General features: G+C 38.4%; 2 protein-coding genes across 2 annotated transcripts in view; both read left to right on the top strand.

Moving 5' to 3' along the window:
- Nucleotides 1-16,564, top strand: part of LOC141779816 (sialic acid-binding Ig-like lectin 14) — a 28,738-nt gene extending 12,174 nt beyond the window's left edge. The window contains exons 4-10 of the mRNA XM_074654852.1: nucleotides 11,871-11,940; nucleotides 12,213-12,570; nucleotides 12,662-13,035; nucleotides 13,304-13,567; nucleotides 14,725-14,988; nucleotides 16,253-16,358; nucleotides 16,456-16,564. Of these exons, the coding sequence (XP_074510953.1) occupies nucleotides 11,898-11,940; nucleotides 12,213-12,570; nucleotides 12,662-13,035; nucleotides 13,304-13,567; nucleotides 14,725-14,988; nucleotides 16,253-16,358; nucleotides 16,456-16,564 (1,518 nt within the window). The 5' untranslated portion in view covers nucleotides 11,871-11,897. The remainder of the gene's footprint in view (nucleotides 1-11,870; nucleotides 11,941-12,212; nucleotides 12,571-12,661; nucleotides 13,036-13,303; nucleotides 13,568-14,724; nucleotides 14,989-16,252; nucleotides 16,359-16,455) is intronic.
- Nucleotides 16,565-21,259: 4,695 nt separating this feature from the next.
- LOC141778375 (uncharacterized) lies at nucleotides 21,260-22,793 on the top strand. The gene is made up of 3 exons (XM_074652606.1): nucleotides 21,260-21,655; nucleotides 21,883-22,264; nucleotides 22,362-22,793. The coding sequence occupies exons 1-3, from the start codon at nucleotides 21,289-21,291 to the stop codon at nucleotides 22,468-22,470; spliced, it is 858 nt and encodes a 285-aa protein (XP_074508707.1). The 5' UTR covers nucleotides 21,260-21,288; the 3' UTR covers nucleotides 22,471-22,793.
- Nucleotides 22,794-23,270: the final 477 nt, after the last annotated feature.

The raw sequence follows: 23,270 nt of genomic DNA, 5'->3' as shown, positions 1-23,270 counted from the left end.
ATGAACCAACTCCTGCTCACAGTAACAACAAATGAACACGCTGCCATCTAGTGTTTGTTAATGGTTATTTCTTCCTTTATCAGCATTGTTGGAAGTGACCTCACAGAGGTGGGGAAAAGGAGGGAGCAAATACAACCACGCCTCTGGATGGACTTCAGGCCTACCTGGACTGGATAAAGACGACCTATGCTGAGTGGGTCCAGGTAGATGCAGTGAGGGATGCAGATGATCGCAGTCTGTGCTGAAGGGGCTCCAGATGGCAGATGTCGGAGTTTCCTCAGTCGTCCGCAGTCGTTACCTAGAGAGTTTGGATGTATACTGCTGTTTGTTGTGTACGCGCCTCCCAGCGGCAAAGCGTCACAGGCGGCCAGCACCATAGCTAACTGTGTTCATGAGCTACAACTCAGCCACCCCGATGCACCGGCTATAGTGGTGGGGGACTTGAACCAGTGCCACTTGGAGACTGTGTTACCTGGGTTCGAACAGTATGTTAAGGACCAGACAAGAAAAGACAATATCCTGGACAAGTGTTTTGTAAACGTTAAAGGTGCCTATGTTTCCAAGTGTAGGCCACCCATATTAAATTCCGATCATAACGTTGTGCACATGATCCCAGTGTATAAGACCAAACTCAAGCAAAGTAAACCTGAAAAGAAAGTGATAAGGACATGGACAAATGAAAGTAGGGAGCAACTGAAAGCCTGTTTTGATTGGACAAATTGGGAAATCTTTCAGGAGGGATCACTAGAAGAAATGACTACTGTTACAAATGATTATATAAATTTTTGTGTACAGCTGGTTGTCCCCACAAAGGAGATTAAAATCTATCCAAATAATAAATCATATGTGACCAGGGACATAATACAGGTAATAAATACAAGGAAAGTGGCTTTCAAAAACAAAGATTATGGAGCACTTAAACAGACAGGAAAAGAGCTCAAAATCAAATTGAGGAAAGCAAAACTGGCACACAGACAGCTTCTGGAAGATGCCTTTAAAGCTAATAACTCTAAAAAGGTGTGGGATACCGTGAAATGTATGACAGGAATGTCATCTCCAACTAAACCTATTGTGACAGATAATGAATTTTGCTTTGCCAACGACCTAAACACTTTCTTTACCAGATTTGAATCACTAGATAATTCTGATAAGTGCACTGAAATACTTAAAACTATTATACCAACTACCTCAGACAGAATTGTCATCACTGTCGAAGATGTTAGGAAAAGTTTTCGGTGTACAAATTCCAAGAAAGCTGCTGGACCGGATGAATGCAGCGCTTTCCTTCTGAAGAACTTTGCAACCGAGCTGGCACCAGTGTGGCAACCAATCTTTCAGGCTTCTGTAGACACGCACACTGTACCTCTGTCATGGAAAACTGCGCACATAAAACCTTTACCCAAAATACAATGTCCTAAAGAACACAAGGATTTTAGACCAATAGCCCTTACCTCAGTGATTATGAAATCTCTAGAAAGAATTCTGCTCCAATATCTTGTCAGTACAACAAAAGACAAACTCGATCCATATCAATTCGCATATAAGCAGGGTTGTGGTACAGAAGACGCTGTTGCCACTCCGGTTCATATTATTACGAAACATTTAGACAAACCAAATACCTATGCAAGAGCCCTTTTTCTAGATGTTTCATCAGCCTTCAATACAATACAGACAGACATCTTGGTGTCAAAAATGGTTCAGCGGGAACTGAATCCCTATTTGATACACTGGTATGCCTCTTTTCTTACTAACAGAGTTCAAATTGTAAAAATAAATAAAACCCTTTCCACTGCCATCACGACCAACGTCGGAGCCCCTCAGGGTTGCGTGAGTTCAGCTATGCTTTACACCATTTACACCGATGACTGTCGTACAAATACACCAAATCAATACATCCTAAAGTATTCTGATGATACGGCTATAATATCCCTGTTAAGTCACTCGGACAACCCTGGGCTGCACAAACATGGCGTGAACAAAATGGTCGAGTGGAGTGACAGTAATGCTCTTCAGATTAACACAAAGAAAACGGAAGAAGTTGTATTTGGTTCACCATCTGATTCTCATAAAGTTCCTATTGTTATTCATAACGAAAAAATCCTGCAGGTATTTTCATATAAATATTTGGGAGTAATGATTGATCATCTGTTATCTTGGAAAGACCACATTGAATTTGTCTGTAAAAAGACAAAACAAAGAATTTACTTTCTTCGCCGCCTCAGGTCTTTTGGGGCGAGTAAACAAATTCTTCTTTTGTTTTTTACTTCTGTGATTATGAGTGTCCTGCAGTATTGTTATACTACATGGTACGAGAATTTGTCAACTACTTTAAAGTCAAAACTGCTGCACCAAATGAAAATCTGCTCAAAGATTGTTGGTCAACCCCTTGAGAAACTCTATGAATCAGCCTCTCATAATAACATCTTAAGGCTGGCTAACAACATCGTCTCTAACCCCAATCATGTTTTGAACAGTGAATATCAACTGTTACCATCGAATCGGAGATACAGGGTTCCACGATTTAATAAGGTTAGACTGAAGCACTCTTTTTTGCATCAGTCAATCCTTAAACTAAATATGGAGCCTAATCCCAGATCAAATGTGCGTTAAAGGGCCCTGAATATTGTCTTCTGTGATTGTAATGTTTAAATGTTTGTATCCTTGTTTATTGTCTTTGTCCTTTCTGTGATGTTGCAAACGGAGCTGCTGTTATGCAAAACAAATTTCAGACCTGTCTGACAATAAAGTATAAAGTAAAGTATAAAGTAAGTAAAGATCTGATTAGAGAAAAATCCCCAGAAATTATGCAGCATTTTTGTGTGTGGCATTTGTTATCATTGCAACCCCCACTTATAGAAACAATCTGCCATCGTCAAAATTAAATATATTCATTGTAATAACTGCAAGATTGAAGTCTCAATTCTTGTATAAATATAGATAATGGTATTTAATGGTAACTAAAACCAACCAGACAAATTTAATTTAATAAATGTTCCTTTCATGTTGCTATGAATTCATCCAGCAAGTACTGTTGCCGAATTTATTTGATCCAATAAAAGGCAAAATTCAAATCTAACTGAATTTTTAGTTAGATTTAATTAAGATAATCTGTTGAACATAAACTGTAGGTACAAATCTTTAAAATAAAATAAACTACTTATTAAAAGATGTTGTTGATGAAAATATAATAAAAAAAAATAAAAACCCTATTTGTTATTGTCAATTCCTGGTCAGTGGACATCTTAGCAATTATTTATCATCAGGTACATGAAAATAAATGTAATGCATAATTTTTGTCTCATATGTATGAAAAAGAACAAACCATGGACTCAACAAGGGTTCCTTTTTAAGTCAAGAAATAGGGCTATGCAATAGGACGATATTATATCATCAAAACAATATAAAAATGGCTATCTTGTATATTTATTTATTTATTTCTGTATAATTTCACTAAAAACTGCTAAAAACAGTAGAAGGCAGAGCTATGATCACATTATCCCGTTTGAGCTGTAATAGGTGGTGTTCACACATGTTTTACTAGATTTAATAAAGGGACTATTTGTAACTTTCAGAAATGCTTGTTAACAGCGACACCTGTGGCCGTTAAGTCAACGAAAGTCAGCGTCGGGCTCGCGCTTGCGCTCTAAGTAGACATGAACGAGCATCACTCAACACAGTGAGGCGACACACGTCAGCTAAAAGCACAATATCACTCTATATTTCAGCTGCTTGGCAGTAATGTTAGCTGACCAGACGAAGGTCTCTCCATGAATCAATGCTGATCCTAGTGTCGGCTTTGAGGCTGAAGCAGGAAGAGAAACGTTATCGCCTCCGACTGCAGCCGGAGAGAGACACCGGCACCCGGTCGGAGACGGTAACGCTTCTCTTCCTGCTCCAGCCCCGCTGCAGGAAAAGAAACGTTACCGTCGCCGACCGGGTGCCGGTGATAACGATTCTCGCCGCAGAGCCCCGTCACTTCACAAGACACGGGAAACCTCTGTTGGTCTGGAGGAGCTGCAGCAGTTATTTCTGCACAAACGTCCACTGAACATTCACTAGATATTCTCAGAGCTAAACTAACTCTTCGGCAGAGTGTAGTGAGCGTGCATGCACATCTAGAGGTGGAGCGAGAACGCGCGCGGTGTGAGTGAAGGCAGGCAGGCAGAGGAGCAGAGACTTCAGCCATACGCGAGCGCGCATGTGTCCCGACCCGGTACATTTATACGCTTAAAAAGTTACAAACAGTCCCTTTAATACAATCGCTCTAGGAGAGAGGATTAGCGTATCTTTACCATGGAAAACGATTCAGTAACACGACGCACCGAAAGTTACGGATATAATTCACGCAAGGCATCATGGGGGCTAGGAATAAGGTGGATTGTATGTCGAAGAATTTACCATAAAACAAATATATATATTTTTCAACAGTGATTTGTAACAGTTTTGTAAAGCAGACAGTAGCGTCAGACCAAAATCTCTTCTGTGTCAACAACACAGCCAGCGACTGCTTCAACAATCACCACTGAACTGAGTGAAGAATTAAAAATGATGTTTGCTTAGCTATAGTTGGGTAATCACTGTTTGAGGGAGAGGTCTAGCGGATGATTCATTGGATGGTGTGTTGTGACGGTGTATTCATTCATTTGCTTACATATTTTGTGACTAATAATTTTTTTTTTTTGCATACCTCTACACCAGCTTCCCTGAGGGTCCAGACCAGCCCCACAGTGTTCATATTTTGATTCATCTATTTATTTATTGTAATTCATTAATGCATCACCACCTAGCTTTGGCCTGCATAAGACTCATTTACATTATTGGTACTATTTAATCAAAGACATTTGTATTCATTGTAAATAAAATCTTTATTTTCTGGTATAGCAGAGTCTGATACCAGTTTCCTGTGGGTTTCGTGTGTCTGTTTCTTGGTGTTTCTCTGTCACATCCGTTTGATATGCATAATTTATCTTATCTGTAATTAAGGAAGTATAGATAAATATCATATGCTATTTCCTGTCTGTGAAACAGCAGAAAACCCCCACCTTCATTCTTTGAGGTTTTATTTTCAATTACGTGTGTTCAGGAGCCAGAATGGATCATATGCCCTTTGCTTTCTTTACTGATAAAAATGTACATTGTTTAAGTATGCAAATCAGTTTTTTTGAAAAGGCAGGTACAGTAAGAAAGGGATGAATGAATTACGGTTGGGAATGGAGGGGTAATGGACGGTAATGGAGGGGTTTGGACGATCAAGGGATGGAATGAAATGTGGTCAAGCACAAAGCAATGATGAATGGAGGACAAATATGTCGAGAGGTGTGGTGGCGAGGAACCCAGGGAGTAAGACGCAGGGTGAGGGCACGTCTTGATGAGGCCTCATTGTCCACCGAAAGTGCCTCATACGCCGAGGTGAGAATAACCTCTTCTGATGTCCTCAAGATGTCCAAGAAGTCATCAAGATGACTGTAGATGTAGCTGTAGCCTCTTAAAGGCAGGGTTGACGATGTTCTCCAGTATTCACTATCTGTTATATCGGTTGAAATGGTCTCTACACCCCGACAGTGATCCATTACTGATGAGCTCTGAAAAAGGACCGTAAAAGAGCCGTCATCTGTAGCTGCTGTAATCCTGTAAAAACGTCTACCAATCACTGCCTCGCGGTCCGCTTGGAAAGAACCAATCAGATGCCTCCCTGCTCGTTCTCTACCCCTGGCGTGCACCAGCCTGAACTCAAAGCGTGTCGCCGCTGCAAGTTTCCTGCAGAATGGAAGAGAAAACTCAGCCCTGCAGTAGCACTGCCGCAGTTACTTGTCATGAGGTAGCGTTGTTGAGGTGACGTCCTCTCTCCGCTCTGTGTCTGTGAAGTAGTTACTAGTGATGTTCAGGCTCAGAGAGCCGGCTCTTTTAAGTGTTAAGTGTGAAGAGCGACAAACACCGCAAAGGGAGGACGTCGGGGTGTACGCGTGGGATAAATAACACTGGACATTTGCCCAGGAGACTGGTGTTCATACCCCGTGTGAAACCAGAAGTCAACGTTAATTTGTCACGAAACGTCTGCACTTTAATAACACCACTTCCATAATTATTGTAACCCAAAACCAGGATTTTTTCCTATACCTAACCTAAGTAGTTTTACTTTTTTTTTACTTTTTACCTGACAAAGTTGTTTCCTGTGAAGACAGAAGATTATTCTGAAAAGACTGTATGCATAAACGAGGGCAAAGTGACACAAGTTGCTGGACATACGTCAGAAAACGCAACTTTATGTAAGATATCACACAAACTGTTGTGGATACGTTGCATGCTTTCATTCAGTGTTGCCGGTCCTGAATTGAATTTGATTGAGAATAAATGTACTATTTCTATTATTATATTATTATTATACATAGCAATTTAATATTTACACTGTGGCCTTGTATTTCTATTGTTTTATGATTCTGTTGTTTGATTTATAATTATTACGTGAAAGTTGATTGAGTGTATGTCATCACCATGTTTTTATAGTAACCGTGTTAATCAGGACAGATGTGGGACTGTCTGAAATCATTTCTTATAAAAAAGCACACTTCGTGGTCACACGCATGTGCTCTTTAGTGACTTCCTCATTTTCAAGTCTTGCAGGCTGTTTTAAAAAGCAGCACAACTTCTAAGGAGCTTCACTTCTCTACACGTCTTCCATCTCTCTGCTCGAAAGACCTGAAGAAAATGTAAGTCATCACAACTTCTTATTACACATATAAATCATCAAAACTGACTTTAAATATAATATATAATACTAAGACCTAGTGGTGTGCTTGGATGAACCATTACATATGATTTTGTACAATAAAAAGAAATAAAGTCTGGGAAAATTCAGAAACGGATTCAGAATCTTAGAAGATAAGAATCGATATTCTTAAATGAATTGATTTCCCCCCCCCCCCCTACTAAAAACGTAACCATAAAGTCACGAGAGTTTAGATCAAAGAACTATTTCAAAGGTAGAAAGAAAAACACTTTGTGAAAGGTGGCAAAATTCCTGTTTAAAACTCTTAAGCTGTCATTCGATTGTGGTTTTGAACATTGGTACTGTTGAATATATTAGTTGCATAAAACAATAGCTCTGTAAATATATAGAAAATAAATAAAAGACTGTATGTTTGATGCAAGATTAGGATAAAGAAGTAATTCAGACAAGAGATAGTTCTTCTGGTAAAACTTTGGACATACTGTATAATACTGTTAAAACTCAGCTTGGTGAGGTGTTACTTCAGGTCATATTAAAAACACTAAAAAGTGAGTACTTACTCCTTTATACCTCTTTTATCAAGAAAGAAGAATCTATGAGTAAGTAGTGTGTGTGCGCTGAATTCCCTTCTGATTGCCTGTCTGCTGCAAGGTGAGTTGGGGTTAATTTATATATAGATCAATAACTATAAATATAACAAAAAACAAGATATTTAGTAAGGCATGTGAGCAATGAAATGGTCTCACTACTGTAAACTATCTAGATTTGTTTCTTGTGTTTCAGGTGCCCTGTGTGGAGTGTTTGAGATATTACTGCCGCAAACTGAATGAACATCATGCTTTATTGAAGAAGACTTGAAACTAGAGATTGAGACCATAAACTCATGTTTACAATGTTTACTGAGGTAATAAATCAAGTAAGGAGTAGGCTCATCTTCTCATAGACTTCTATACAATCAGATTTCTTTTTGAAGTCGCCCCCTGCTGGCTGTTAGAAAGAATGCAAGTTTAAGGCACTTCAGCGTTGGCTTCACTTTTCAGACCCGGAGGTAACCCACTGATCTGAACCTCTACTTATAGGTGAGGACAATAACATGAGCAGATACACAATGCAATGCAAAACAGCACTGTGATTAATACTAGAGATACGAGGCTCTGTGGGGTTATACTGCTTAATTATTGCTGAAACTGGATCACAGAGGTATTCATTTAACTTTGTGGTCTCTTCTGAGTTGGTGGTGGTTTTGTATTGGACTGCTTTATATTTCCAGGTGTATTTTGTCTCTTAAATGTACAGTACATACATGGAGAGAACATGTATGTCATCAAAACTCCAAACAACTGCTTCAACAATCACCACTGAACTGAGTGAACTCTTCTCTGACATTCAATAAAGGTCAACCATCCTGAGGTTCATACGTAGAGCTGTTGAATTGGACTGAATCTCATTCTAAAATGTTTGTGTGCATATCACTGTCTGCCTCCCATACCTGTAAATAATAATTAACAGTCCTGTATTATCATTCACTTTGTATTACTGTTGTTCTCATGGATGAACCTTTACTTGTTTACATGCTTTCATTCAGTGTCTCATGAAATCATATGAGACTACAGTGTTGTGAATTTGACTGATGATGAATGTGCTATTTCCATAATTATGGCATTATTTATGTAGCAATGTAAAAACTTAAGTTTCCTGCTATTTCTATTGTTTTATGATTCTGTTAATTATCACGGGACAGTTGACTGAGTCTATGTCATCACCTTCTCGATCCAGATTTATTGGTCAGTCTGTAGATTTGAAACAGCAACATTTCTGTTAAATTGGTGGGATTTCAGTATTAAGTTTAACAGTGTTATTGTTTTTATAGTATGTGTAAATCGCTTTGACAATAAAGGCTAATTAAAGGTTTCTGTAGTGTCTTAATCATTTGCAGAAATTCCCATTACCAGGTTGGTAATAAAAACATCATATTTCATTTTAGGTCCAAAGACTGAATATTTGGATGAAAGCAGAATATTTGAGATTAGTAAAGTAAAAGCTAGGATCAGGACAGATGTGAGACCGTTTAAAACCATATCTGATAAAAAAAAAGTACATTTCATTGTCACATGCATGTGGGTTTTTAGAGACTTCCTCATTTTTAAGTCTTGCAGGCTGTTTGAAAAAGCAGCACAACCTTTAAGGAGCTTCACTTCTCTACACATCTTTCACCTATCTGCTCAAAAAGACCTGAAGAAAATGTAAGTCATCACAACTTCTTTCTTATGACGCATTTAAATCATCAAAACTGATTTTAAATATAGTCATAATACTAAAACCTAGGGGTGTGCTTGGATGAACCATTACATATGATTTTGTACAGTACAAAATAAAAAGAAATAAAGTCGGGGAAAGTTCAGAAACGGATTCAGAATCGTAGAAGATAAGAATCGAGATAAGAGATTCTTACATGAATTGATTTTTTCCCCACCCTTACTAAAAACGTAAATATAAAGTCACGAATAGTTTAGATCAAAGAACTATTTCAAAGGTAGAAAGAAATGAACATTTTAGCTGTCATTCGATTGTGGTTTTGGAAATTGTTACTGTTGACAAACATTATTACGCGACTGTGTTGAATACTCGATTCTGATTGGTCGATCATGGCGTTCTGCGGCCTGTGATTTCTCTATAACAGACCGTTGCTATGGGCGCAACTCTGATGTCGGACTCTGGCGGCTTGTTTTTGTGTCAAATTATTGATTTCTTCAGTAAGTAGCCGTGTCATAAGCGGGATAATGTACAGCCAGCAGGTCATTGTTGTGAAAGAACAGGACAATGAGAGAAAATGTGCAGCATCGCCCTGTCGGAGAGTCTTTCACAACAATGACCGTCTCGCTGGACATTATCCCTTACGTAGAGCACATACTAGTACTAGTAGAGCGATAACTGTGTTGATGAAAACTGGCAACGCCACTCTGTCTGAAACGTACAAGAGACGATGGAAGATTAGGATAAAGAAGTAATTCAGACTAGAGATAGTTCTTCTGGTAAAACTTTGGACATACTGTATAATACTGTTAAAACTCAGCTTGGTGAGGTGTTACTTCAGGTCACATTAAACACACTAAAAAGTAAGTACTTACTCCTTTATACCTCTTTTATCAAGAAAAAGTATCTATGACTAAGTAGTGTGTGTGTGTGTGTGTGTGTGTGTGTGTGTGTGTGTGTGTATATATATATATAGTAGGGTTGACAATCGATTAAAATAGTTAATTAATTTCAAATAAATCATACATTTTTTTTATCTGTTCAAAATGTACCTTGAAAGGAGATTTTTCAAGTATCAACTCTTATCAACATGGGAGTGGGGAAATGTGTTTTCTTTATGCAAATGTATGTTTATATTTATTATTGGAAATCAATTAACAACACAAAACAATGACAAATATTGCAGTATGACATGTTGGTACCGATGGATTTCTGGTTTCATATGATGCCAGTATCATCACTCTAGCTTTAAAACCTGAGCCTGCTACAACCTCCAAAATCACAAGTCGCCCTAATGCGTTAAAGAAAACAAATTCACGTTAACATGTTGTCACATACCTACTGTAAGCCTTCCACTTCCTGAAAAAAACTGAAGAAATGGGTGACACCACAAACTTAGCTAGTAATTTAAGAAGGTGACGTGATGGAAAAGTTTCAGACAGCAGTCAATAAAGAGAAGTGACATTAGTATTAACACTTCTACCCTGGCCCTTAACTCCTAACTGAAGCCATAAATGGTTGTATGTACAAGAGCGTACACCAGTATAGCATTGTTGAAAAATAAAAGATTTTGATGTATGATGCTTCCTGGGACTGAGGTAGACTGCATTTCATTGAAAAGAATCATCCTACAGGGGTATTTTTGTTAACGGCGCTTTTCTTCCTTTGTTCTCAAAAAGATCCTTTCCACACAAGCACTGTTTAAAAAAATCTCTGTCCAGATGAAAAAGCAAAAGCACAATTGAAGTGCTGTCAACACCAGTAGGCAGGTTGACATAAACACATAAAAAGTTATGTTAGTTAAAGGTGCTAAATTTGATATCCAGAGCATTAATATAACAACAAACAACTATTAGCTATGTGAAGATATAGAGGAGTAATGTCTACCTGAGCAGAGAATGAAGTCACTCTCCATCAGTGTGTGTTGTAATCCAAGCTTCTCTATACTTTGTTGACATAGCCGGGTGTGTTTTTAGTGCATGTCCGTGCATGTGAGCGTGCCCCATTAGCTAGTTCACAGCCGCCGCTCTGCACTGCTTTCATATGGCTGTTACAGCTGATAACGCCGTCCCGAATGATGGCGTCGTCATGGAAGTGTACCCTCCGGTTCCCCCTCAGGTGAACACTTATCTCTGTCAGCACTTTCACTGTTGTTAGCTCTGTTAGCACCGTTAGCTGTGAATCACCGGCTTGCTGTCGCCATGTAGAGAGCCTTTGAGAGGCAATAGAAATGCTCCCAATCCCGTATTTAGCACCTTTACGGTTATTTGGCTATGTCCGGCGTTCATGGATGTGCTGTATTTATGCCGCCGTTGCATGATATGTCACCTCATAAGTGATAGCTGACAAAGGTTCCCTGTCTACACATCAACACTGAAACACTGAGTTTCTGAAAATCTTCACCCTGGCCAGAGGTTTACAAAAGCTCAGTTTTCAGTGGCCAAAAAAAGCCGTTTGGGTGTGAACGACAGGCCAAAACGCATAGAAAAAGCTACGTTTATAAAAATACCCATGTATGTGGACTAAGCCTAAACCAGTATTACCCTTCTGTTGAATATCTCCATCACCAAAGTTTCTTAAAGGTCTGGAAAATCTGCAAGTAATACATCCCCCTTTTCCCCTTATGGATAATAAATGGGTGCCCTCATGAGACGCTGACACACCTAAAAGAATTAAATTTTGTTGGGATTCAGTTGAGTTTTAATGACTCAGAATCCTGTACAGGCGTCTTTGGAACCTTTTCCACATTGATTAAGATCGAAAAAGTGTCGCCATCTGCAACCTCTGCAAATATTGCATTCAGTAGTGGCCTCCAACATAAACCTGACTATAAAAAGTTAATTAGGGATGAAATGCACTAAACATGTGAATGTTAATGTGTAATCTCCAGAGTTTCTGCCTCTCCGGACACACAAAGATGGCTGCAGCTCTGACTCTCCTCATTGGTTCTCTGCTGCAAGGTGAGTTGAAGTTCATTCACATTTAAATCTGTGACTATAAAAACTATAACTATGCAATGTTAGTGAAGCATTTATATTCTGCTGCCTTTTTCTTAAAACTTAAATCTGATGGGTGAAAAATGAAACATCTAGAGGGAAAACACTGTGGGAACAAAGCTGAATCTTTGATGTCGTCATTTTGGATTATTCTAAGAATAAGGTTTAGTGGTAAGATTTTAGCAAAAACTCCTCATGACTGTAAAGTAGTATTCATTTTGTTTCTTGTGTTTCAGGTGCCCTGTGTGGAGAGTTTAAGACATTACTGCCGCAGACTATAGAGGTTCTTAGTGGATCCTGTGTGACCATCCCCTGCTCCTTTGACATAACAGCCCAATATGAATCAAACTTAGATAGCACATGTAAAGCAGTATGGATAAATGATCAATGGACTGTTGTGTTTGACAGCGGTAAACCAGAACAAACTATAATAAATGGAGAACTGACAGGAGACTTGACAAGAAAAGACTGCACCACAACCCTGAACAACATGCAACCTGCTCACAGCAATAACTATTGGTTCAGATTAGAACGCAACAATTATCTGAAATATAATTTTGAAAGACACAAAATCTCTATTTCAGTCAAAGGTAGGTTTTGAAGTCTGTTTACTTGCTTTCAGTCATTCATTTCCCTTGTTGAACTGCTGTGACCTTGTTTTGCATTCATTGCATTTGGCAAATAGCATAAAAATGGAGAGAAAGGACTGTTTCTTTAGTGACTGGTTCATATGTACCTTCCCACCAGCTGATCCTCCCAGACCGACTCTGACTCCGTCCACACTGAAGGTGAAGGAGGGAACCTCAGTGAGATTGAAGTGCTCTGCTCCAGTTCCCTGCCCGTCTCATCCTCCAACTCTGACATGGACCTCCGGCCTGGGTGACGGTCAGGAGACACTGCAGGAGAATCAGGACAAAACTAAAGTCAAGACCTCTGTTGTGTACTTCACTGCTTCTCACCACCATCATGGAAAGACAATCTCCTGTACTGCCGTCTACAACAAACAAGATGGCAGCACTGAGTCAGCTGTTAGCACAAGTTTAACAGCTGATATTTCATGTGAGTTCATTTGTCCTTACTAGCACCGATGATTAAATGATAGCTTTGAATTTAGACTGCTTTTATTGCCAACATCATATGGTTTCCACACCTCTAAAATCAAGTTAATGCATTTCAATTAGCTTAATTAAATGAATTAATAGGCTTAGAAACAGTCCAACAAGTGCCAAAAAAGCAAGAAAAAAAGTGACATAATCTTTCTTCATTTTATGACAAATCAGATTAAGTTAAACTTATAAATAACACAAATGATTTATTCATATTGCAGATTCACCCAAAAACACCAGAGTGTCAGTCCATCCCTCAGGTCCAGTACCAGAGGACAGTAATGTGACTCTGACATGCAGTAGTACTGCCAACCCAGCAGTAAGGAACTACACCTGGTACAGAGCTGACGGAGGCCAGGAGACTGTTTTTGGGACCGGACATGTTCTGACCATTAAAGCATTTAAAGACAACAGCTCTTTTTTCTGCAAGGCTGAAAATGACATTGGAGCTGGACGATCCAGCCTCAGTCATATAGATGTTCAGTGTATGTATCAAATTTCAAACTCATATGTTCTATACACCCTGATAGGTCTATCTTTACACACTGCTCTGATTTAATTAACAGATTTAGCCATTAATTGGTTTATTTGGATATTTAAAGCCACTGTACTTAATCAATAAATTGAAAAAATAATCAGCAGATGAATCAATAATAAAATTCATAATTATTTGCAGCTCTAACAAAAAAACGTTCTAAAGTCTTTGCAGAGATTTATTGGTTTTATAAATCTGACAACACCAATAAGAAGACAACATCAACATACTGGTCTCTGCCAGTGTATTACAAGCCCCACGTCCCACCAGACCTGAGTTGACACCCCGTCGGGCCTAAGCATCTGAGAATTATTTATTTTTAATATTTTTAAAACTAAAATGTGTTATACAAGTAGCAAACTCCTTTAAGGAATAACTAATGCATAGATTGTTTGCTTAACGTTAGCGAGTGTCGGTGTGCGGTCGAGAGATGGACCAGCGCTTCTCTCATTTTAGTGACAAGCCGCTCCTCCAAGTTTTCCTTCAAATGGAAGCAGCCAACCAACATTTCACCACTGGTTTCTTGATGCTTTCATGAAACTTGAGTTTACACTGGTATTAATCACTTTGTTGACCATTTGAGGTTCAATAACTAATGGTCTACTTGCCATGTTTTGACTTCAAGAGTTGATTATTGATTCAGCAGTGTTGTCAGGCGTATGATCATTTTTATTCTTCTATAATATTTATACCCTTTGCACAATGTATAATCAATTATTCTTCAAATCCCTAAATATACATCCGTTTTGGTCCTAATTTCAGTTTTTTTCCATAATTTTCCATAACAGTGAAAAGGTAGAGTAGGGATTTTTGAAAAATCAACTAGATCCCAGTGATTATTGAATAGTAATGTTGCTTGAAATGCACATCCCTAACGTCAATACCAATTAGGACTGGATTCAAAACACCAGATTTATATATTGGACTTTTAGAATAGTTGGGAAACAGGACAAAACAGTATTTTATTAATCAGATGCAGTGTAAAAAAAAAATGCTGTCAGCATTCTTAATCTGTTTCTATTACAATACAGATATTAGAAGCTAGAACCTACAACAGACAATGTAACACATACCAATAATATTAATGTTTCATTACTTATTTTTCAGATTCCCCCAAAGACACCACAGTATCAGTCCATCCCTCAGGTCCAGTACCAGAGGGCAGTAATGTGACTCTGACATGCAGTAGTACTGCCAACCCAGCAGTAAGGAACTACACCTGGTACAGAGCTGACGGATGCCAGGAGACTGTTATTGGGACCGGACATGTTCTGACCATTAAAGCACCGAAAGACGACGGTCCGTTTTTCTGCCAGGCTGAAAATGACATTGGAGCTGGACGATCCAACCTCAGTCGAATAGATGTTCAACGTAAGTATTACATTTCAGAAGTTTTATGTTCCATAAAACATGATAGGCCAATTACAGTAAAAATGATTTAAATATCCGTTAACTTGGGCATGAAAGTTTCTCATACCTTGATTTTATTTGTGCCAGCGTGCCTTCTGTCTCTCTCTCTCTCTCTCTCTCTCTCTCTCTCTCTCTCTCTCTCTCTCTCTCTCTCTCTCTCGCTCTCGCTCTCGCTCTCTCTCTGGGGACCCCAAGGGTTCTTGAGGGGGTTCCAAGGGTGCCCAGAAAAACGGGGAATAGTTCATTTTCCCTATTTAATTCACTATAAGTGAGCCCAATGTGACTAAGAGTCCTAAGACTGACTATATTCTGATCATAGGTTTCACTTCCTCCACGATTATCTCCTCAACTGGAGTTGACAACTATAGAATTCTGGTCTTAATCAGATCAGACAACCAAAATATTTTCAGATGGAGGTCCCTGAAAAAAAATCTTATCGAAGTCTGTGACCTAATGTGGCAAAAGCATTTTTCTTGAGAAAGAATCTATCACACATAATGGCTACATCAAAAGCTTTTTGTATACTATGCATACTGTATATACATTTATTTATTTTTTCATTGCACGAGATTCTAAGGTGACATTAAAACTTAAACTGAGCTGTGGGTGTATGGAAGAGAGATGATCTTGTTCCCACAAGATAACAACTTTTGCACATAACATATTGAGATTTGTTAAAAAAACAACATCTGTAGGGCTGTCAACAAATGTTCTAAATTCAAATATATATTCAAATTGTAAAAAAAAAAAATGAAAATGAAAATGAAAATTAATATTCGATTGTGGAAAAAAAAAAAAAGCCACACTCTCTCTCGTGCACACTGAATGGACCGCATGACGGGAGTCACACAACATCACTTTCATTGGAGTGTAGACGTAACCACTTAAAACATGGGGAGGAGTACTTTTCAGCTCCCTGGTGATCTCCCTCCAGCCAGCTGCCACCTCATTTAGGTTTTAGTAGTGAAATGAGGAGGTATCGTATCAGATAACTCCTCACTTCAACTTCACAAATCAGCCGTTCCTCGTCCAGCGACAGGAATTAATAGTAATAGGGCATCCGACAAAGTTCAGCTCAAAACGCACAGTGCTGTGTCGCTCAAGGCCAGTCAAGACACGGTGTCATGGAAAAATAGATATTTGAATAGTTTGAACCTACAGTATGTAAATGTAACACTTGAACAGGGATCTGATATGTAGAGTATTCTGTTATTTCTTATGACAGGTTGTGAGCAACATTGTGGACCGTACAGTGGAGTCCTTCTCTTGGCTGTTGCTGGTGTATCTCTCAGTGTCAACGTCCTGTGCATTGTCTGCATGGTGTTCCTTTGGTATGTTATTTCACTGGACTATACTTTTTCTTATGAAAGCTCTGTTGATGACATATACAGTAGGTATTTATGTATTTTTCTTTGTTTTCCTCAAAAGGAAAGCAAGAAAGAATGTGAAGCCAGAAGAAGAGGACAGAACTTACATGCCACTGGAGCGTAAAGACAGATCTCCGGAGTATGATGTCATTGCCCAAACTCCAAAATGACCAAGTCAACTTCCACTGATCTTGATAATTATCAGATAACTTTACTGAAGGGTGTCTTGTATCTTATATATTATTTGACATCCTTTGTCGCTCTGCTCTTTTCTGCAACGCCTTAAATTGACACTTTAGTGATAGGAGTGTTTATAAATCAACTACCTACGGGGGTTGGACACAAAATATGAACAACTATACAATGTAATTTAACTAAATACTCTCTATGAAGCATCTAATGCTCAACTTGGGTTTACACGTCATCAGAGAGGTATTGATTATATTACATGGTAGTTTTAAGCTCTGTTGATCAAGAGTAGTAAATGTTTTATTTAAAAAACGATTTTAAGTATCCAACTAGAATTATCAGCATGTCCGAACCATAGCATGTTTATAAGAAGAGAACGTAGCCACCGTGATGTCACCCAGTGGTTTGTGGACTGCCGTTTTGAAGCCTTGGAATTTTGGTTTTTAGCCGTCGCTATCTTGTTTTTTTGCAAACAGAAGTGACACGAGAGGGTGGAGCTAAGTACAACCGAACACTGAATAAGACATTTTTAGGCGACCAAAATGTTACAATTAACTTTCATGAACTGAAATCACACTGTGAAAGAGTTAAAGCTGTCAGACAAAAACAAGACAACACCCAGACCGGACACCGCGTAGTGACCTGTCAATCACAAGGTAGCCCCGCCCTAAAGCACAACCTGCTTTATGGTCTATTTGACTCTAAATGGGACCATAATTTACTAAATGAACATCATGCTGTATTGAAGAAGACTTGAAACTAACGATTGAGATCATAAACTCATGTTTACAATGTTTACTGAGGTAATAAATCAAGTGAGAAGTAGACTCATTTTCTCATAGACATCTATACAATCAGACTTCTTTTTGCAACCAGAGGAGTCGCCCCCTGCTGGCTGTTAGAAAGAATGCAAGTTTAAGGCACTTCAGCATTAGCTTCACTTCTCAGACCCGGAGGTAGCCCACTGGTCTGAACCTCTACTTGCTACTTATAGGTGAGGACAATAACATGAGCAGATACACAATGCAATGCAAAACAGCACTGTGATTAATACTAGAGATACGAGGCTTTGTGGGGTTATACTGCTTAATTATTGCTGAAACTGGATCACAGAGGTATTAATTTAACTTTGTGGTCTCTTCTGAGTTGGTGGTGGTTTTGTATTGGACTGCTTTATATTTACAGGTGTATTTTGTCTCTTAAATGTACAGTACATACATGGAGAGAACATGTATGTCATCAAAACTCCAAACAACTGCTTCAACAATCACCACTGAACTGAGTGAACTCTTCTCTGACATTCAATAAAGGTCAACCATTCTGAGGTTCATACGTAGAGCTGTTGAATTGGACTGAATCTCATTCTAAAATGTTTGTGTGCATATCACTGTCTGCCTCCCATACATGATAATAATAATTAACAGTCCTGTATTATCATTCACTTTGTATTACTGTTGTTCTCATGGATGAACCTTTACTTGTTTACATGCTTTCATTCAGTGTCTCATGAAATCATATGAGACTACAGTGTTGATTTGAATTTGACTGATGATGAATGTGCTATTTCCATAATTATGGCATTATTTATGTAGCAATGTAAAAACTTAAGTTTCCTGCTATTTCTATTGTTTTATGATTCTGTTAATTATCACGGGACAGTTGACTGAGTCTATGTCATCACCTTCTCGATCCAGATTTATTGGTCAGTCTGTAGATTTGAAACAGCAACATTTCAGTTAAATTGGTGGGATTTCAGTATTAAGTTTAACAGTGTTATTGTTTTTATAGTATGTGTAAATCGCTTTGACAATAAAGGCTAATTAAAGGTTTCTGTAGTGTCTTAATCATTTGCAGAAATTCACATTACATTATTAGGTTGGTAATACAAATATTATATTTCATTTTAGGTCCAAAGACTGAATATTTGGAAAGTAAAAGCTAGGATCAGGACAGATGTGAGACCGTTTAAAACCATATCTGATGAAAAAAAAAGTACATTTCATTGCCACATAAATGTGAGTTTATAGAGACTTCCTCATTTTCAAGTCTTGCAGGCTGTTTGAAAAAGCAGCACAACCTTTAAGGAACTTCACTTCTCTACACATCTTTCACCTATCTGCTCGAAAGACCTGAAGAAAATGTAAGTCACCACAACTTCTTTCTTATGACGCATATAAATCATCAAAACTGATTTTAAATATAGTTCATAATACTAAAACCTAGGGGTGTGCTTGGATGAACCATTACATATGATTTTGTACAGTACAAAATAAAAAGAAATAAAGTCTGGGAAAGTTCAGAAATGGATTCAGAATCTTAGAAGATAAGAATCGAGATTCTTACATGAATTGATTTTTTCCCCACCCCTACTAAAAACGTAACCATAAAGTCACGAGAGTTTAGATCAAAGAACTATTTCAAAGGTAAAAAGGAAATTAACTCTTAAGCTGTCATTCGATTGTGGTTTTGGACATTGTTACTGTTGAATATATAAGTTGCATAAAACAATAGCTCTGTAAATATATAGGAAATAAATAAAAGACTCTGTATGTTTGTCAGGTTTGCCTTTAGCAATTAGCTTCCTTTTTCCATGATATCGTCATTTCATCTTCGTCTTCTTGTTTAAAAACGCAGCATTTTGTGGTAATCATAAACTGAATGTTTATTTGTTTTTCTCTCACAGTAAGTACAAACACTAAGACCTAGTCCACACGGACAGAGTTAAAAAAAAAAGTGTCCAAGTAAAAGTTAGAAAACAATAACTGTAATGTGTTGCATTTTGTTGTCTTGAGCTGTTAGACTATCTGTTCAAAATGTACCTTAAAGGGAGATTGTTCAAGTATACTCTTATCAACATGGGAGTGGGGGAATATGTTTCCTTTATGCAAATGTATGTTATTATTGGAAAAAATATGCTCAAATCATAACATGGCAAACTGCAGCCCAACAGGCAACAACAGCTGTCAGTGGGCTGACTTGACTATGACCTCAATATAAAAGTATTAAACGAAAGGGAAAAAAAAAAAAATGAAAGAAACATGTCAGTAAATTAATTTACATATCAGTCAACATGATCTTAAAAAGTGATGTTGAACATACTAGATAGCAGGAAGTGGGGCGTTTTAACACCTCCAAGAGTCACACCAGATATTTCAACACACTTTCTCACACTCTCTCACACACACACAAATTAAAAATTTGTGAAATTTGTCAAATATGGTTTTAAAAATTGTGTCTTTTGTAGTTAGGCTGTCTTATTCTCTCACTCTCTTTGTGCTCCGGGCCCATTTATAGTGCCTGTATTTAGTGTGAGCGAGTGTCACATATCTACTTTAAGCCTTCCACTTCCTGAAACAAATTTAAGAAATGGGTGACACCACAAACTTCGCTAATAATTTAAGAAGGTGACATGATGATAAAGTTGCAAAACACTAGCAGTCAATAAAGAGAAGTAAGACAAGTATTAACTCCTAAATGAAACCATAAATGGTCATATTTACAAGAGGTGGACGAGCGGCAGAAGCGTATAGAAAAAGCTAGATTTAGAAAGATACCCATGTACGTGGACTAAGCCTAAACCAGTATTACCCTTCTGTTGAATATCTCCATCACCAAAGTTTCTTAAAGGTCTGGAAAATGTGCAAGTAATACACCCCCCTTTTCCCCTTATGGATAATAAATAGATGTCCTCATGAGATGCTGACACACCTAAACGAATTTAATTTTGTACAGGCGTCTTTGGAATCTTTTCCACATTGATTAAGATCAAAAAAGAAATATAGGCTCAGCAGAACATTTCTCCATCTGCAACCTCTGCAAATATTGCATTCAGTAGTGGCCTCCAACATAAACCTGACTATAAAAAGTTAGTTAGGGATGAAATGCACTAAACATGTGAATGTTAATGTGTAATCTCCAGAGTTTCTGCCTCTCCGGACACACAAAGATGGCTGCAGCTCTGACTCTCCTCATTGGTTCTCTGCTGCAAGGTGAGTTGAAGTTCTTTCTATAAAAAACTATAACTATGCAATGTTGGTCAAGTATTTATATTCTGCTGCCTTTTTCTTAAAACTTAAATCTGATGGGTGAAAAATGAAACATCTAGAGGGAAAACACTGTGGGAACAAATCTTAATCTTTGCCGTCGTCATTTTGGATTATTCTAAGAATGAGGTTTAGTGGTAAGATTTTAGCGAGGCCATCAAACAGTAAAAACTCCTCATGACTGTAAAGTAGTATTCATTTTGTTTCTTGTGTTTCAGGTGCCCTGTGTGGAGAGTTTAAGGCATTAATGCCGCAGACTATAGATGTTCTTAGTGGATCCTGTGTGACCATCCCCTGCTCCTTTGACATACCGGAACGGTATGAATCAAACTTAGATAGCACATGTAAAGCAGTATGGAAAAATGATCAATATACTGTTGTGTTTGACAGCAGTTATCCACACCAAACTACAATAAATGGAGACTTGACAAGAAAAGACTGCACCACAACCCTGAACAACATGGAACCTGCTTACAGTGATAAGTATTTCTTCAGAGTAGAATGCAACAATGCTCTGAAATTTAGTTTTGCTCAACAAAAAATCTCTATATCAGTCAAAGGTAGGTTTTAAAGTCTGTTTACTTGCTTTCAGTCATTCATTTCCCTTGTTGAACTGCTGTGACCTTGTTTTGCATTCATTGCATTTGGCAAATAGCATAAAAATGGAGAGAAATGTCTGTTTATTTAGTGACTGGTTCATATGTACCTCCCCACCAGCTGATCCTCCCAGACCGACTCTGACTCCGTCCACACTGAAGGTGAAGGAGGGAACCTCAGTGAGTTTGATGTGCTCTGCTCCAGCTCCCTGTCTGTCTCATCCTCTAACTCTGACATGGACCTCCGGCCTGGGTGACAGTCAGGAGACACTGCAGGAGAATCAGGACAAAACTAAAGTCAAGACCTCTGTTGTGAACTTCACTGCTTCTCACCACCATCATGGAAAGACAATCTCCTGTACTGCCGTCTACAACAAACAAGATGGCAGCACTGAGTCAACTGTTAGCACAAGTTTAACAGCTGATATTTCATGTGAGTTCATTTGTCATTTGTAAAATATTGACACTTCCGTGATTTCACGAAATAACAAAGTAAAAGCCATGAAACCAAATTTCAACACATGAAATGGATGACAATTTGATTACAGTCTCATTTTCACCTCCACTCCCATTAAAAGTTAACTATTTTCTTATATTAACTTATAACCTTCCTTGACTCAACTTGACTTAACTCTTAAATTTCCTGTCCATTCTTTACAGTTGCTCCACAGATCCTGCCCTCACCTGACTGCACCAAAGCTGCAGCCCAGCTCAACTGTTCCTGCAGGACCGTGGGAAATCCCTCTCCCTCTTTACAGTGGTATTTGTATGGGTTACCTGTCAATCGCTCTGACAGGTTTGCAATCAGCAATGAGTCTCTGAATGACACAGGTCTGAAGAGCATCATCACTGTGAATCAACCACAGGAGAGGAATCTTTCCACCTTGATCTGCAGCAGCTCCAACTCTCTGGGATCTGCAAGTCAACGGTTTTACATCTACAGCCTTGAGCCTCAAACATCTGGTCAAGGTCTGTATTTGGCTGTTGCTGGTGTATCTCTCACTGTCAACGTCCTGTGCATTGTCTGCATGGTGTTCCTTTGGTATGTTATCACACTGCACTATACTTTTCCTTATGAAAGCTCTGTTGATGACATATACAGTATGTATTTATGTATTTTTCTTTGTTTTCCTCAAAAGGAAAGCAAGAAAGAATGTGAAGCCAGAAGAAGAGGACAGAACTTACATGCCACTGGAGCGTAGAGACAGATCTCCGGAGTATGATGTCATTGCCCAAACTCCAAAGTGACCATGTCAGCTTCCACTGATCTTGATAATTATCAGATAACTTTACTGAAGGGTGTCTTGTATCCTATATATTATTTGACATCCTTTGTCGCTCTGCTCTTTTCTGCAACGCCTTAAATTGCAACTTTAGTGATAGGAGTGTTTATAAATCAACTACCTACGGGGGTTGGACACAAAATATGAACAACTATACAATGTAATTTAAATAAATACTCTCTATGAAGCATCTAATGCTCAACTTGGGTTTACACGTCATCAGAGAGGTATTGATTATATTACATGGTAGTTTTAAGCTCTGTTGATCAAGACTAGTAAATGTTTTATTTAAAAAACGATTTTAAATATCCAACTAGAATTATCAGCATGGCTGAACCATAGCATGTATATAAGAAGATGACGTAGCCACCGTGATGTCACCCAGTGGTTTTGTGGACTGCAGCTTTCAAGCCTCGGAATTTAGTTTTGTGGCCATCGACATCTTGGTTTTTTGTGACACAAGAGGGTGGAGCTAAGTACAACCGAACGCTGAATGAGACATTTTTAGGCGACCAAAATGTTACAATTAACTTTCATGAACTGAAAACACACTGTGAAAGAGTTAAAGCTGTCAGACCAAAACACAAACAACTCCCAGACCGCCGTGGTAGCGACCTGTCAATCACCAGGTAGCCCCGCCCTAAAGCATCCCCTGCTTTATGGTCTATTTGACTCTAAATGGGACCATAATTTACTAAATGAACATCATGCTGTATTGAAGAAGACTTGAAACTAGGGATTGAGACCATAAACTCATACTAGAGA

This window comes from Sebastes fasciatus, chromosome 12 (genome assembly GCF_043250625.1).
Source record: "Sebastes fasciatus isolate fSebFas1 chromosome 12, fSebFas1.pri, whole genome shotgun sequence".
Classification (NCBI taxonomy): domain Eukaryota; kingdom Metazoa; phylum Chordata; class Actinopteri; order Perciformes; family Sebastidae; genus Sebastes; species Sebastes fasciatus.
This window is presented reverse-complemented; position numbering and strand designations above follow the sequence as displayed.